Source organism: Onthophagus taurus, chromosome 6 (genome assembly GCF_036711975.1).
Source record: "Onthophagus taurus isolate NC chromosome 6, IU_Otau_3.0, whole genome shotgun sequence".
NCBI lineage: Eukaryota > Metazoa > Arthropoda > Insecta > Coleoptera > Scarabaeidae > Onthophagus > Onthophagus taurus.
Genome location: NC_091971.1, coordinates 580,434 through 596,216, shown reverse-complemented (window position 1 = coordinate 596,216; position 15,783 = coordinate 580,434). Strand labels below are relative to the sequence as shown.

The 15,783-nt window shown below is 32.6% G+C and overlaps 3 protein-coding genes and 1 long non-coding RNA gene across 8 annotated transcripts in view; 1 reads left to right on the top strand and 3 right to left on the bottom strand.

Moving 5' to 3' along the window:
• Nucleotides 1-206: 206 nt before the first annotated feature.
• LOC111419779 (uncharacterized) lies at nt 207-7,729 on the top strand. Its single transcript, XM_023052645.2, has 5 exons — nt 207-564; nt 637-1,257; nt 1,362-1,529; nt 1,590-1,811; nt 6,038-7,729. The coding sequence occupies exons 2-5, from the start codon at nt 676-678 to the stop codon at nt 6,755-6,757; spliced, it is 1,692 nt and encodes a 563-aa protein (XP_022908413.1). The 5' UTR covers nt 207-564; nt 637-675; the 3' UTR covers nt 6,758-7,729.
• A 422-nt stretch (nt 7,730-8,151) lies between these two features.
• LOC111419778 (regulatory particle non-ATPase 3) lies at nt 8,152-9,847 on the bottom strand. The gene has a single exon (XM_023052644.2). It carries the CDS (start codon nt 9,751-9,753, stop codon nt 8,263-8,265), a length of 1,491 nt encoding a protein of 496 aa, XP_022908412.2. The 5' UTR covers nt 9,754-9,847; the 3' UTR covers nt 8,152-8,262.
• A 386-nt stretch (nt 9,848-10,233) lies between these two features.
• Nucleotides 10,234-11,765, bottom strand: LOC111421218 (uncharacterized). The gene is made up of 3 exons (XR_011640698.1): nt 11,287-11,765; nt 10,955-11,209; nt 10,234-10,599 (listed from the first exon to the last, which is right to left on the bottom strand). It is a non-coding gene; the product is annotated as an uncharacterized lncRNA (long non-coding RNA).
• A 588-nt stretch (nt 11,766-12,353) lies between these two features.
• LOC111419771 (diacylglycerol kinase eta) overlaps nt 12,354-15,783 on the bottom strand; it is an 80,678-nt gene continuing 77,248 nt past the window's right edge. For all 5 annotated transcript variants that reach the window (XM_071196630.1, XM_071196631.1, XM_071196632.1 and 2 more), the window contains one exon: nt 12,354-15,744. In XM_071196630.1, the coding sequence (XP_071052731.1) occupies nt 15,448-15,744 (297 nt within the window). In that variant the 3' untranslated portion in view covers nt 12,354-15,447. The remainder of the gene's footprint in view (nt 15,745-15,783) is intronic.

The following is a 15,783-nucleotide window of genomic DNA, read 5'->3' as shown; positions in this document are numbered from 1 at the left end:
AATAATATTGTTCAAGGTAACGTCATTAACATTTAAGAAAATTTTTAGGGATATTTAAGGGCTTTATTTAATTTATTTAATACAATAATCATTAAAAAATAAACATAATTTACAAATCCGCTTTAGAATATTATTACAAAATTGTTTAAAAAAAGTAGGTTAAAAGATGATAATTTCGCGTCACAGAAAACTGTAATATTTTACCATCCTCGAGTACCGTCGACTTTTGGGAGATAAAAAAAAGTTTCTAAAAATATTGCGGCTGTGCGTTCTTCGATAAGATATCAACGGGTTGAAAAAAAAATAGTGTGTCCTGAAGTGTTTCATAAATACAATTAGAAATATAACTATATTTTTTACGTGTACGTATAATGGTTTTGACAGATGATTGTCAATTCTCCAGTGCAGTTACTTTTTCCTGACTTTGTCAATGGTCAAATTTCTTTATCTTGTCAGTGTTTTATCGTACCATCGTAATTTTACTTGTTGATGGTATATTTTAAAACAAGGGACACAAACCTCTTGAGATCGGACCGTATTGTTATAGTTTCCGATACGCTTAATGTGGGTAGAAGTTTATAGGTTATGTTTTCTCGTATTACAATTAAGATAATATTACTTTTTAATTTTTTTTAGAAATCTATTTAAGAAAAATATCAATGGTGTTTTCTGGAAATGGTGTGTAAGGAGGACATTTTGTCATGGTTTAAGAACTTAGATTGTTATAAACGGATCGACGTAATGCACGATTTGTTAAACATTTGTATGCCATATGAATTACGTTTTATTGGCAGTTGCTTAGAAGAAATTGGTAAGCACACTTACCAAGAATTACGAGGGGTCACTCTAATCGCCAACGATGTCGATAAGTTAGCTAAAGACAATTTATTAAATTTATCAACCGGCCTCTTAGATGAGGTTACAAGGAATCGTGCTGTGCTTCATCTTTCCTTATTATCGTCAAGGAATTGTGTGGGTGCGGATTGGCTATTTAAATCATTATTTAGGACAGAAGTGTTTGAGGATTTTATAGTGAAGGGTAATTGTAAGGATGAATCTTTACAAAACGAATTTTTATTATTATTAACAATGGGAGTGCATCATCCAGCTTTCACTTTCGATCAAAAATACTTTCTGGGACGACTAATTGAGCGACTTTTAGAACAAAAGGAACACAGAAACGAAGCTACTCCTAAAATTAGTAATTTTTGTATACCACCAGGCTTTCCTTACCAACAACCACCGCCTGTTATATCAGTAAGTTTAAACACTTTGGAGTTGTGAGTTGTAATTATATTATTAACAGAAAAAATTAAAATAAATTGAGGTTATATAAATCATTTTTTTCATACATTTTTTAGTCACATTCTGAAATACATGTAATACCAAGTAATCAAACGATGGTAATTGGATCAGGTGAAGGTCCCCAACACCCCCCACCAGGTCTTCCAATACACACAGTACATCCACCTATGGATCTAATATGGCAAAGACCAACATTGGGCGGAAATATTTGTGTTCCATCTGAGGTAACCATATTGATATCATTAAAATTTTATGTTTTAATTCGTTTATGTTGCAATATTTAGGTACCACCGTTTCCAGCACCATCATTATCTCCGCTAGTCAGTCAACCAGGATCGCCGCCACCTAGTAGGGCAAACTCGCCCCATCGAAACTATACGTTACGACCCGTCGGAGGTATTCCCCTGACACACAATCTTGAGATGCAATCGAATCCTTCCCCAATGAATGTCGATACCATATCTACGTCTAGTCTTATACCAAAATATTTAATTAAAGAAGATGAGGTAAAATCTATTGTCTTGTAAAAATCTATGAAAAAGCAATTTGGTGGACATGGTCGAAATCAAAGGTTATAAATAGAGATGGCACCAAAATCCATCTTGATACTGATTATGGTTGATTCGCTAGAACTAGAAACATTTGGTCCTTGCCATCTCTAATTATGAATCTATTTACAGTGAATTTCACTTAATATGCAATATACTAAAATATATTTCCATAGAAACTTATTTACTTTCCACATAAAATGTAAATATGTCAATATAATTTGATACAAGGTGGGGCAAAAATAATGTCATAATGTGAATTGGCTGCCATTTTGTTAGAAATGAAAAAAATAGGGCTCTGTTTTCACGGAACGTTTATTTAAAAGTGTAAAATTTGTTACATTAACTTGAAAAAATTATATCGGTCAAATGACCCCCTACTGAGTTAATACACATTTGTGCTCGTTTTACGGCATTTAAAATTGTTGCTCGCAAAATATCAGGGTCCAAATTGGCGATTTCTTCTTTAATGTTAGCTTTTAAGAGTTGCAGGGTTTGTGGTTTATTGCGGTAAACGCGAGATTTCAAAAAGCCCCAAAGAAAGAAGTCTGGCGCCGTCAGATCTGGCGATCTGGCCGGCCAATTCAAATCGCCAAAACGGCCTGGAAATTGGCGTTTCAAAATCTCCATCGTTGCCCGAGCAGTGTGAGCGGTTGCTCCATCCTGTTGGAACCAACAATGCTCGAGACCCAATTCAGCGATTTGCGACAAAAAAAAATTGTTTAACATGTCTGTGTAACGCTCACCAGTTACGGTTACGGTGGTGCCGTCGCCGTCCTCAAAAAAATAAGGGCCAATCACTTTTTCACTGCATATGCCGCACCAAACAGTCACTTTGAGGGGATGCAATGGCTCTTCATGCATTTCATGTGGATTCTCCGTACCCCAGAAACGCATATTTTGTTTGTTCACATAACCGCTTAAGTGGAAATGGGCTTCGTCGCTCATTATGATTATGGATACGAAATCATCGTCTTCTTGCACCAGGTTTAAGAGAGCATGGGAGTAAGTTAACCTCACTTGACGGTCAGCAGGCAGCAATTGGTGAACGGTTTGGACTTTATACGGAAACAACTTCAGGTCTTTCACCAAAATTCGACGCAACGAACGTCTGCTAATACCGAATTGTATGCATCGTTGTCTCGTCGATGTTTGTGGACTCTCTCGGACGTCCTCGGCCAACGCAGCGATATTCTCAACCGAACGAGCATTACGGGGCCGGCCACTTCTTGCAGCAACTCTAGTGGACCCAGTTTGCACGAGACGCTCAGCCAAACGCTTAATTGTTCGCGCACAAGGTGTAGGACGACGAGGAAAATGACGACGAAATTCCCGCTGCGTTAAAACAACAGACTGAAAATTCGTCAAATAAGCAGTAACAATATTTCCGCGTTCTTCGAGCGTGTATCGCTCCATTGCTTATTGTCAACTAATTCTCTATCTGTCTACAACATAAATGTCAAAACACAATGATATTTAACTCCATTTGCAATAATTATGATACATTCACATTATGACATTACTTTTGCCCCACCTGTTATTACAGTAAAACCTCAATACAACTGATTAATACAGGAAAGGCAGTGTCTGTTATAGCGCTGTGATGAATAAGAAGTAAAACTAGACTAATACTAGCATTAAAATTAACACTTGACCTAGAACTAGAAACATTCCGTTTAGCTGTGCATCTCTTAAGATGGCTAAACCTGAATGTTTCTACTTTTAGATCAAATATTAGTTCTAGTGACTATTGACAATTGTTATTCAGCGTTAGATTGTGGTATATTTTTATTAAACGAAAAGTAGAACTAACACTAGACCTAGAAACATTCCGGTTTAGCCATGCGTCTCTTAATACGGCCGAAAACTCAAGGTTGTCATAAGGACTCATCTTTTTCCAATCAAAAGTTTTCCTTTGCACAACTACCCAATACTTGTACCATAATGCCCGGTTACATTATTCCAGTCCAATAGTCCAGCGAGTCAATCACGTCCAGTGCTGGACTAGATCATATCGTTCGCATTATTTCAGTCTAGTAATCCAGCTGGTCACTCCAGTCCACTGGATTCTTAATCGATTCGTTAAGAATTTGAATTTGCGCTGGATTGACGGTCTACACTATTCCAGTGGCGCTGGAATGAAAAAGTATACTGTCGATCCAGCCACTGGAGTGGATTGCTTACTCTAATGGGCAGTGATAGGCGTTGGGTAAATACCCGACGGGTAGGTATTTCTAAAATGGGTATTTATCCTGGTATTTACCACGGCCTAGGGTAAATACCCAAACAGTGGGTACAAAAGTGATACCAGTCAAAGTATATCAGATTCCAAAAAAATGAAGAGGAAGATGATAAGAACGTTGAAAACGAGGAATTGTCAATAATCAAAGACGTATTATCATTAAACGAATCTGTCGTAATTTAGATTAGATCAAGTTATTATGATTATTATCATCAAGCAGTCCTCTGCGTCCATTGTTGGACATAGACCTCCCCTATTCTGTCCCGTTCGATTCTATTCTGTGCTGTCTGAATCCAATTGTTGGTCATACTTTTCACGTCTACTTCGTCTGTTCACTCGCGGTGTCCACTCAAGTAACTGCTCATTCTTCATTCGCACGACATGACTCGCCAAGTTCCACTTAAGCTTTGCCACAATGTTGACCACCAGTTCATTTACGCCTATTCTTCTTCATAGGTCTTCATTTCGTATGTAGTACCTCAGAGTTAGACCCAGGATCGACTTCTCCATCTATCTTTGCATTACTTGGACCCTCTTGGCAGTGGCTACAATTAATGTTAAAGTTTCGGAGTCTTATGTTATAACCGGAAACACTCATTGATTGAAAGCCTTTCTTGGCCTTTTGGGTTGGTCTCACGAGTGTGATCCTTCTGTTTAGTTCGCTTGTTTGATTACCTCTCAATACACGAACCTCATAGCCAAGATATACATAGCTGTCAACCTTCTCAATCTCATTATCCCCAATTTCGATGTTATAGCTGGGAACAAGATTTATCATAAATTTTGATTTCTCCTCGTAGATATTTAGACCGACTCTTGCACACAACTCCTTTAAGTCGTTCAGCATTAGTTTAATCTCTCCAAGGCTATCCATGGCTATCTATTACTTAAGCATTTGCAATCAATGTTTAGGCCTTTTTGGGTCCAATCTAGTTGTCTAAATGCACTCTGAGGACTGTGATGAACAATTTGGGTTCAACAGTGTATCGCCTTATTTTACTCATAATCAGTACTTTACTACTTTTACCCTCTTCAATACTTTCATGCAATTGTACCGTCATTGTAGCATTCTTGGGGATGTTATAAATAAGTTTGGTATATCGATAATCGACTCTGCATTCTTGAAGTGCTTGCAAAACTGCCATCAACTCAATTTAAATTAAATTTTATAAATACCTCTAAATACCCATCTTGGGTAAATACCCTTGGGTATACAGCGTGTCCCCTATCTTCCGCATCAGAGCATTATACGGTTGTAGAATACATTATTCTGAAGCGATCTTTCTAATAACATTTTTTCGAAATGTTTATAATAACCGCACGGGAACTGTTTAACGACGACCAATAACGGACGACTTTGATTCATCGAAAAAGTTTATTTCTCTTTCCATGACGAATCTATTGGTGAGTACACGTGGGAAACGAGTTATCATCGGCGTAGCGAACCGGCCGAGGGTGGCACCGATTACCTGAGTCTGATTTGCGAAAAACGACGAAAAACAGTTCCTTTAAACAGTTCCCGTGCGGTTATTATAAACATTTCGAAAAAATTTTATTAGAAAGATCGCTTCAGAATAATGTATCCTACAACCGTATAATGCTCTGATGCGGAAGATACGGGACACGCTGTATATCCAGGAAATTTACCCTTGAAAGTAAATACCCGGCTATTTAACGACACTGCTAATGGGTACATTCCAGTGCCGGTTCACATTACTCTAGTAGCATTTCAGCGTAGGTTTCCAGCGCTGGACTGGAATGCTACTGGAACAATGTGAACCGGGCATTATAAGCTAAGTTGCATTTTATGCGGGACAGTGCAAGTACACAGTAGTTTCGTAACTTTGGTTACTGCATTCGTATATTGCGAGTTATATGAAATTCCCGGTATATTAAAGGAATGAAACTATTTTAATATATTACAACTTAATTTTTTTTATAGCCTAATCATATGCAAGAAGACAAACTCCGTTCCGATCAAAAATGGATGAAACCTCCAAACGGTTTAATCTCTTACATACGTGAGCCAAATTATTTTTGTCATCAAATGCAAGCGTTAAAACTTGAAGGTGAAAATTCATTGCATCGTTCCACCTCATCGAGCAATTCAAGTTTGAATCAATCACCACCGCAGACGCCCACGACGGCGATCGTTTCACAACACGGTCCTGGACGAGGTGTTGTAGTTCCCGATCAACAGAAGCCGCGTTTAAATGGAGTTCCTCCGTTTATGACGGCAGGTCCACCTCCTCCACCCGAATCCACCCCACCACCACCTCCGACGATGAGCAATGTGCCTTATATGAATTTTCCAGCTCCGCCTCCTCCAATTTCAATAACGATGCCAAACAGGTGTTTTATTTCCTATCCAAGACATCCACCGTATACACCCGGTGATACACCATTTACAACCCCTAATGATCAACAGCAACATTATACCACGGCTTCGCCGTATTTACAATTTCCGTTTCGTATTTCCAGTATGCAGCAACCGGCACAGCAGCAGCAACCGCAACATAGGAATCTTCCGACGACGAATTGTTATAACTGCGGAGCTTTAGGTCATAACGGAACTGAATGTACATCGCAAACGATAGATGATATCACCCAAAAACCTTATGCTTTAGAATACACCCAGATGTCATCGGATGGGGATAAATGATAAAAGGAGAGTTTTTTTTAATTGATTAATTAATTAATTAGTTTATAGTGAATGTTGGAAAATGTTTAAGGAAAAAAATGAGGAAATGTTAAAAAAAATGGTTTTACTAAATACTTATCGTTGGTCGATGTGCGTGTAAAAACTGTTAAAGAAGAGATTTTTTTACTTTTTTGTGGTTATCTTAAGAATGGAATTTGAAAAATAAGAAGATACCTATATTATAAAAGAACTAATTATATTTCTTTTTATTTGTGCGTTTGTGTATAATAAAATTTAAAAATATATATGTTAGGTATCAATTCTGTAAGATTTGTATAAAGGATACATTAATTAGTAATAACAAAACGTATTTTTTGATGGATTTCGTTATAACTAACTTTTAAAAAATTGAACAATTTTTTTATGGGATTGTTAGAGTGATTTGTTGTGAATTTCAACTTCGTGTAATTCTTTTTGGTTCTTAACCAAACATACGCGAAAAATCCTATTTTACACCATTTCATTTTACATTTAAACTACAGTTTAGGTATCTAGTGTTTAAAATAGAAATTAGCACCGTTTTATGAAACAATAATAAAGAATAGTTATTAATTTTTCTTATTAACATTATTTTAGTTAATTTTAAAGATCAAAAAAGTCATGATGTGTTAATAACAAAAAGAAATAAATATTTTTTAAATGCTAGATATCTATAAAAACGAACTGTGATAACACTACTACGTAAAGTAATTCTTATTTATTATAGTACTTCAACGCCTTTTACATTTTTTTATTAAATTGTCTTAATATTAATTCATTATTAGTGTTGTGTATCATTGAAAAGAAAAAGAAACATCTAGAGGCGTTGTTGTTATATTTATTCATTATTTCTTCTTATCGCTAAATTAATTATTTACACCGCATCGATGAAGAGTGTCTTGTCAAGAATTTTTTTGGGCACATTTCACCAAATAAAAGTAATTGTAAAAATTATATCATTACGCCCAGTGAAGATTTCAAATTTTTTATACAAACTCGTGTTAACTCTTTGGATTCGTTGAGAAAAGATTTAATTACAATAAGTAATTTGAATTAATTTTGTTCACTTTTTTTGATAATTATTGTATATAGTAATAAAATTAGTTCTTAGTTGATGGATATTAAATATGAATGATATATTTATAATACAATCAGTATAATGACTGAAAGTTAACTTAAAATTGAACTAAATAAATGCTGCAATTTTCTAACAAAAAATGTTTTTATTAAAAAATTTTTATTTTAGGTTAGAAAATATTAATATGACGTTTAACTCAAACGTCATATTTTATTTTAGGTTATGTTTTAAAATTTTATCGTTTATTTGATTTATCTTAATAAGTTTTATTTCTTAGAGGTTAAAATAAACAAATTCATAATTTTTTCACTAATTTTAATAAATACAAATGATTACAATGAAAAAAAAATAACCTTCAAAAATCAGTAAAACACTCAAATTTGCTTTATGTATCAATAAAAAATATATTTTAAGGGAATCCATCATCGTCTTCCTCAGCCATCTCTTTAGCCAGCTCCAAATCTTGTTGTTCTCTTTCACGTCTCTCCTCGGCAGACTCCAACTCTTTTCCATAAGCTTTTGGAGGATATCTCATCGCCTTAACACTTTGATTATGCAAATCAAGGCAAAAAGAAATTCTTTGATGGAAAGCCGAATGCGGTTCTTTAGTACAATAAATATCAGTACTCTCTTTACTCCTCATATACCCCCCTTCAGGATCTAATGTGGCTTCAATAACACCATCGCGAATTGCTTTAGCTACAATAAATTCAGCATCTTCAGCACTATCCAACCCTAATTTCTTGGCGATATCCTGAGGGGAAATTCTCGAATAAGACAAACCAATCGCCCTAATTGCTGTTTTAATAACATTGTGTCTAAGACGAAGAATTAAAGTGAAGGTGTGATCTTGACGGAATTGGGGGCCAAAATTTTCGAGTACTTCACCAAATCTTTGGAGGTTTCCCATACGAACTGCTTGCGTTAATTGGAAATATGGTGCCAAAGAATGGCGCATACTTGCTTGACGGAATATTTGTCGCTCGGGGATATCTCCAAGAAGGAGTTCAACAACAACCAAGAATTTTTGAACGGTCTGACGAAAACCAACTGCTGCATTTTGTGGTGCTTTTCTCATTGCTTGTACTAAATGTTTATGAGCAATACTGTATTCCAATCGAGCCGCTTTAATACGACCCAAATAATAAAGAAATCTCGCCCATTCATTATTACTTGCAGTTTCTGGAAAAACACATTTACTAACCAATTTATCAGATTGGTCGTATAAAGAATAATGAAGATAATTTCTTAATAAACAGTTTATCAAAACAGCTTGTCCTTCAAAATCGTTTCTTAATGTAGCGGTTCTTAACCGTGCATGTAAAAACGCTCGGATTCCATCTAAATTATTCGTTAATTCGGCTACTCTTGAATGATAAAAGTAACATTTTGCAGCAATTAAATCCAAAGTACGACGATTTTGCGAGGTAATTTTAGTTATTAAAGCTTGACAACATCTTGAAGCATCCTCCAATTTATTAACATCAATTAATCTTACCAAAATCAATAAGTGAACATAAGCATCCACTTCAGGAACCGGTGTTTTAATAGCCGAACGAACTCTCGATGTTCCAGGTTGTTCAATTTCCCCAACCGCCTCTTCAACAACAAAAGACAACAAAGAATCTCTTTCGGCAACCGGATAGATTTGGTTGATGAGACCTTTTAAGACAATCCCATTTAATTTACGACGCGTATTCGGCAAACATCTTAAAACGCGCGAAACGAAACGATTTTCTTTACTACTAACCGCCTTTTCAATTTGACGTAAATGTTCGCGTATTTCTTGAATACTTTGCAAGTCCGTATCACGTTTGCCATCGCCGCTTGCTTCTACACTATTCGGAGCTGCAGGGCTATCTGCATTTTTCATTTCAACATCCGTACTTTCTACACCCATTTTTAAAGAAATATCTCTCAATTCTTTTAACAATAATGTGATTGAGATTTTTTCTGAACGATGAGTCGCGTTGAAAGAAAATATTTTGTCGAGTAACGATGTTGAAGTTTTTACCACAAAATGAAGTGTACTGTAATTTCTTTTTGAGGTTATGTTTTTGACAGATTGTCATTAGCTTTCGCTATATATCGATAGATGGATTTTAATATGTTTAATCTGAAGGATTTTTTATTTATTTATTATGATGGATATAAAATTAAAAGAAAATTTTGTGCTTACCAAGGAATGGGACTCGTAATAATAAATGAATTAATAATGTTCTAACTTATTTATATTTATTTGTATCTTTTATTGTAGGTATAGTTTTAAAGGATTAACCGTTTAAAATATTTACATTAAAATCTCGTCTATTTGTAGTTTGGTTAATTTATTATTTTATTTATTGAGTGATTCATAGATCATAGATCTCAGTGATTATATTTAATTTAATTAATTAAATTGATAATTTAATCTATATATTTGTTATATTTCGTATAATTCTAGAGTTTACTTTGATTAAATTCTTAAATATTTAAATATATTGTAATAATTTTAACATTCTCTTAGTTCACCGAGAGAACATAACCTAGAATTTGTGACAGAGAGATTTTTTGTTGGTGAAAATCTTATCTTAAACCGTTTTGTTTACTTCCAAATGTATCAATTATTATAGTTCAGCTTCTAAAGCACATTTTTCATCCATCGTTTGAGGTTTTAACGTTATTTTGAGGAAGAAATCCTTGATTTAAATTTGAATTTTTCCAACTTTACTCATTGTTGAAATTTGGCGTGTACTCCAATGTATGTCTAAAAACAAGAAAAGACAACGTTGAATACAAAGTTTTATTACCTTTCATAAAGGAATAAGGGAGAAATCAACGAAAACAGAATTAAATTTTGAAGGTTAATTCCGAGAAAAATCAAGAGATGACGCTAGCTTCGAAGCAAGAATTTTGAATTTTGAAAAGGGCGCGAAGCTAAGGGCCAATCAGAAACGAGGAAAAAACAGTTGGAGTGCCGGGGTATATAAGGAGATCGCGAACAGGGAGTGAGAGAGTCGTCGTCGGACCAGCGTCGAATCCACGTCGTCAGATAGAAGAATTTTTGAAGAGATAACCTCAAAAATTAGATAATTTAAAAAAAAAAAGTCAAACCAACTTACAATATTAAAATAAAAAGAGAATCATCCTATAACCTATTCCGAGAACTACCGATACTTCTTCGAGATCATCCAAGACCCTATTTCCGAAGAACAAACAGTTCAAGTTCCCGTAAGAAGAATCCTGTAGACAATCCAGAAAATTAGTTGTGCCCCGAACACAAGAGACAATCCATAATCCAGATACCACATTGAACTCCAATCCATTATTTTTCACAGTGAGTCGGATGATAATTTTATTTTATTATTTAACATAACCTACAAAAAGAAAATTCAAAGAATCAAACTCAAAGAACAACCCGCAAGAGTTTCCTATAATTTTGATGAATACTTACTTGTGTGTAAAGATTTATTAGTTTTCTTGAATAACGTTCATTTATTTAATTCTATTTTGTTTTTAACGAGTTTGATGACAACTTAAGACATCGGCCATTTGTTATTTTCAAAGAACGGTTCTAACTAGTTTTTTGTAATTCGCTACGGTAATGGAAGCTATAACAGTACTCAAACGGGTGCTGTAATGAGACTCCTTACAGCATCCGATGCTGTAATGAGATTTTAGTAACATTTTATGGAACCAGTTCAAGTTGGTGACATTGGGTCATTAATTTTTCTAGTTGTCAATGTGACAATTTTTGTCTATGGATGTTTAAACACGTTCTTAGCATCGAATACAAGGTCCACAATGATGAGGACATTGACTCTGAGCAATTTCTCTTATTTTGGGAGGTGTACATCAAACATTTTTTTCAGGTGAATATATTTTGTGTTTTGACAGTTTCTAATTGTCAATTCAAAGTTTCTATTTTCAAGTGTTCCCGGGTTACCAACTGTTACATACCTATTTCCCTATATATTCCCTATATACCTAAACGTGAATTACAAAAAATAGCATAAAAACCACGTTTCATAAAACTTAAAGCACTCATTCATTAAAAATTCAACTTGAATTCGTGCATTTCAAGCGTGTCTTACGAAACTTGTTTTTTAATATACTATTTTATCTTACTCTCTCTCTCTCTCTCAAATAATAAACTGGTTCTCTCTAATATCGATATTTCAGTCGATAACCGCAGTTATCTATTTTATTTAAAAATTTATCTCTCGTAAATAAGCATTGTTATTAAAGTTAATTTAGGAAAACCATTTTTTTTTGTTACTCATAAAACGAGTTAATTTGATTTTGTGTTAATTAACTGAATTTTTTGTCGAACCTGATTAATATTCTTTTGAACCTGAACTTGCCCGAAACCCTGAGTATTTAATAAGAGTCTCTTAAAATTAAAGAAACCCAAATTTATAGATTAATAACTTGTGTATAAAACATCACACAAGTAAAACAACACAATATCTTCAATTAAGACTGTTTTATAAAAAAAATTAAAAGATTTTTTTAATAAGATTTGAGGTAAATATATATTTAATATCCTTCACAGTGTACACTCTTTGTAATTACATTCGAAAAATTGGTAAATATTTAATAAATTAGATTTAAAACTACAATAAATATTACAAAAAAAAATAGATTAAGAAATATGTACTTCTAATATACAAGTAAAATAGAATAAAAAGAGATGATTCGAATTTGAGGAACTAAAAAATGGTGTAAGTACTAAAAATATTGCGGAAATTTTTTTTCCACATAAATAGAAGTGAATATTGCTATTTCATGTAATCAATGTATGTTATTAAGTTTTTCTTATTATTTTTTTAAATGTATCGTTGACTGCTATTCTATATCACAGAAATTCGAAGCAGTCTTGGGTAAAAATACATAAAAGTGAGAGAAGAAAATAGTTTTAATAATAATAAAAATAACTTTGTTTATACTACTTAAAATGTTTAACATTTATTTTTACTAAATTCTTATTATTTTTTTAAGTTTCTGTAGGATTAAATTTTTTTGTTAATTTGGTCCACCGAAAATATAATGGAATGATTGAAATTTTTATTTTAAATAAAATAAAATCGATTTCATGAATTAAAAATTTTAATTATTAATAATTTATGAAATCGAATAATCCGAACGAAAAGAAACCGTTTTCTTTTCTTACAACAAATTTTGGGATTATTTTGATGATGAGTGAGATTTAAGATTAAAATCTACTTAATACAGAACTCAAATAAATATCTAAAAACGGAACTTAATTTTAATTAGGATATGCAAAATTACGTGCAATTTTTTATCGTTATTCTTGAAAACATTAACTATTACTACTAAATTTATATAAATTTTCAAATAAATGCGTAAACATTGAAAATTGTGACTTCTTAAACATTTTTTTTTTATTTAAACATTAAATGTGCTAATAAGAAACGTTGAAATTTAAATTAATTTAATGTTAAGTACTTGAGGTGTTTAGAATATTAAGGGAATCTAATTCTATCCATAATTTTTATTATAATGGCACAATAATAAATTTAATAACACTTTTTTTTGGTAGGTTTTCTAATGCTATAACATACAAAAAGGCAATACACAATGATTATCATAGTTTTCTATTAGGTTTTTTTTATTTCTTTTTTTTTATTAAAAAAAGAAAAAGGAAGAATTAGGTTAGTTATAACTAATCTATTATAACTATTATTACTAACTATTAGGAGGCCATATGGAGTACTTTTTTGGGAAAATTCTTTTTAACGGAACACGACGATAAAAAAAGTTTTTTATTTTTAATTTTTTTTATAGATTTTTTTGATCTAATTCTAGATATTTATCTTGAAATTTAACATTTATAGTTATTCTTTTTCGTCTCAACTATTTAGTATTAAAAAAATATATAGTGATAAAATTGCCAATTCACCTTTTTTTTAATAATTTCAATTTTGATATCTAACTGTTGATATTTTATTGAATTCAAAAGAAAATGTTTCTTAGGGTTAATTTTTTTGTTATTTCAAAAATACTATCGCAAAATTCTTATTATTATTTACTTATTCATAAAAAAAAGAACATTTTTAATAATTACGTTTATTTTTATTATTTTTTTACTTTTTTAGTATATGCTTTAAAATTCAATCCACAACCTTGCTGAATAGAAAGAATTTTATGTATTTTTTTGGTTTTAACTTGACCAGAAGTTTCAATCACGAGAATATCAATCAAATATCAAGTAATTATTATTCTATTCAGCAGATTTTTCTCTTTTTTTAACATTTCTTGTATTATTTTATTTTTTTAACTCTCTTTGTTTAATATTTTCGCAACTTTCTTTGTTAAATCCTAAAACTCATGCAACGACATCAATAAACTTTTACCCTTGCTTTTGCACCTAATTTAAAATCCGGATCTTTAGAAACCCAGATCTTTTCTTCATCTAAAACACCATCATCTTGTGGTGTTATATCTCTTGGTGAGATTTGGTCTCCTAAACCAACTTTACTCTATTAACTGTTGTCACTCTTTTAAATTTTGAACGCGCAGCTTTTTCATGTCGTTAGTCACGTAGGAGAGGACTGAGATAAGGGAGCAGATTTAGGTGTGGTAATCGAGGATATCCAGAGTCCTCTAGTTTATTTTAGACACTATTTGCCAGAGACAATCGTTGTCTCCGTCACCAAGAGACGAAAGTTGGGTGAAGAAATCCAAAGGAAGTCAAATATCTAGGAGTAATCCTAGACAAAACCCTCCCATGGAATGGACATCTGCAGGGAGCTACAGATAATCCTTGTGGACATGTTGTAGTCTTTGTGGAAAAAAATTTTGTGATATAATATAGTGCTATATTTAACATTTCGCCATCTCTAAAGACAACGAAGATATTGACTTGTAAATTAGATGAAAAAACAAGGCTAAAGCTTTGTTGCTATCGTCGCAGGAGTAATCCTATAATAATTTAAGGGAAGTTCACTTCTTATGATTTTAACACAGATAAAACGCTTAACAGTTACGTACACTTTAGTGATCCTTATTCGTAAATATATATATTTTTATGTTTGTATAACGGTAAGAGATGTGAAGACGTAATTGGATTCAAATAAGTTGTTCAAAGTATTGCTAGGAAAGGTAATTGCTTTGAATTTAGAATATTAGGTACGATTTCATTTTTATTCATTATTCATATTTAATTTGGAAAGATTATTATTCATTTTTAAATTATCATTTCGATGAAATGAAAGGATATAGTTTTTGTTTTAATAATTTGATATTAAAAACCCTGTTTCTTAACCATTAAGAAGATTTTTAAAAATTATATTTTCATTTTTCCTTACTTAATTCTTTCATAATTTCATAATTTTTTTCAAAATAAAAGGAAAGAAGCGATTTTATCAATCACAGTTAACAGGAGAACGATTTTCGTTTCGAATTAATTAAAATATGGAAGAACCACTTCTTATTAATTCATTTTTTGATAGAAGAAATTTAAAGCTATTGTACTTCTTCTTGTTATATGTATATCGTATTATTATTGCTGAGAAATGGGGTTAAAAAAAATGGATGGGGAAAGTTTCTGAGAAATCCAAAAATTTTAAAACTCTTCAAATCGTATTTCAATTTAACCTCCTTGAGTTAAATCTTTAATTGCCTGTAGGATCCTCTTGATGTGGCCAACTTTAGTTACCCCAATTTCCTTTAAATCTCTCCGAGCCAAAGTTAAAAGCTCTCGCCCCCTTATATCGTTCTTAATAAAACTATCAACGTATTCCGAAAGTTGAAGCGTTTCCAACCAAGTTGCAACCTCCATAGTGCCCCAAGAATCCACGTCTCTTGCTGATTTACTATTTGGAGTTTGTTGGGGACCCGAAACACTTTTACTCCTGAATTTCAACCCAAAAATACTCCTTCGTTTTTGCTAAAAACAAAACAAATTAAATTAATTTAGTTGAAGTTA

Coding starts and splice junctions, on each gene's coding strand:
- LOC111419778 (XM_023052644.2), bottom strand. CDS start 9,753: ATGGGTGTAGAAAGTACGGATGTTGAAATGAAAAATGCAGATAGCCCT.
- LOC111419779 (XM_023052645.2), top strand. CDS start 676: ATGGTGTGTAAGGAGGACATTTTGTCATGGTTTAAGAACTTAGATTGT. Junction 1,258..1,361: donor AACCACCGCCTGTTATATCA/GTAAGTTTAAAC, acceptor TACATTTTTTAG/TCACATTCTGAAATACATGT. Junction 1,530..1,589: donor ATATTTGTGTTCCATCTGAG/GTAACCATATTG, acceptor TGCAATATTTAG/GTACCACCGTTTCCAGCACC.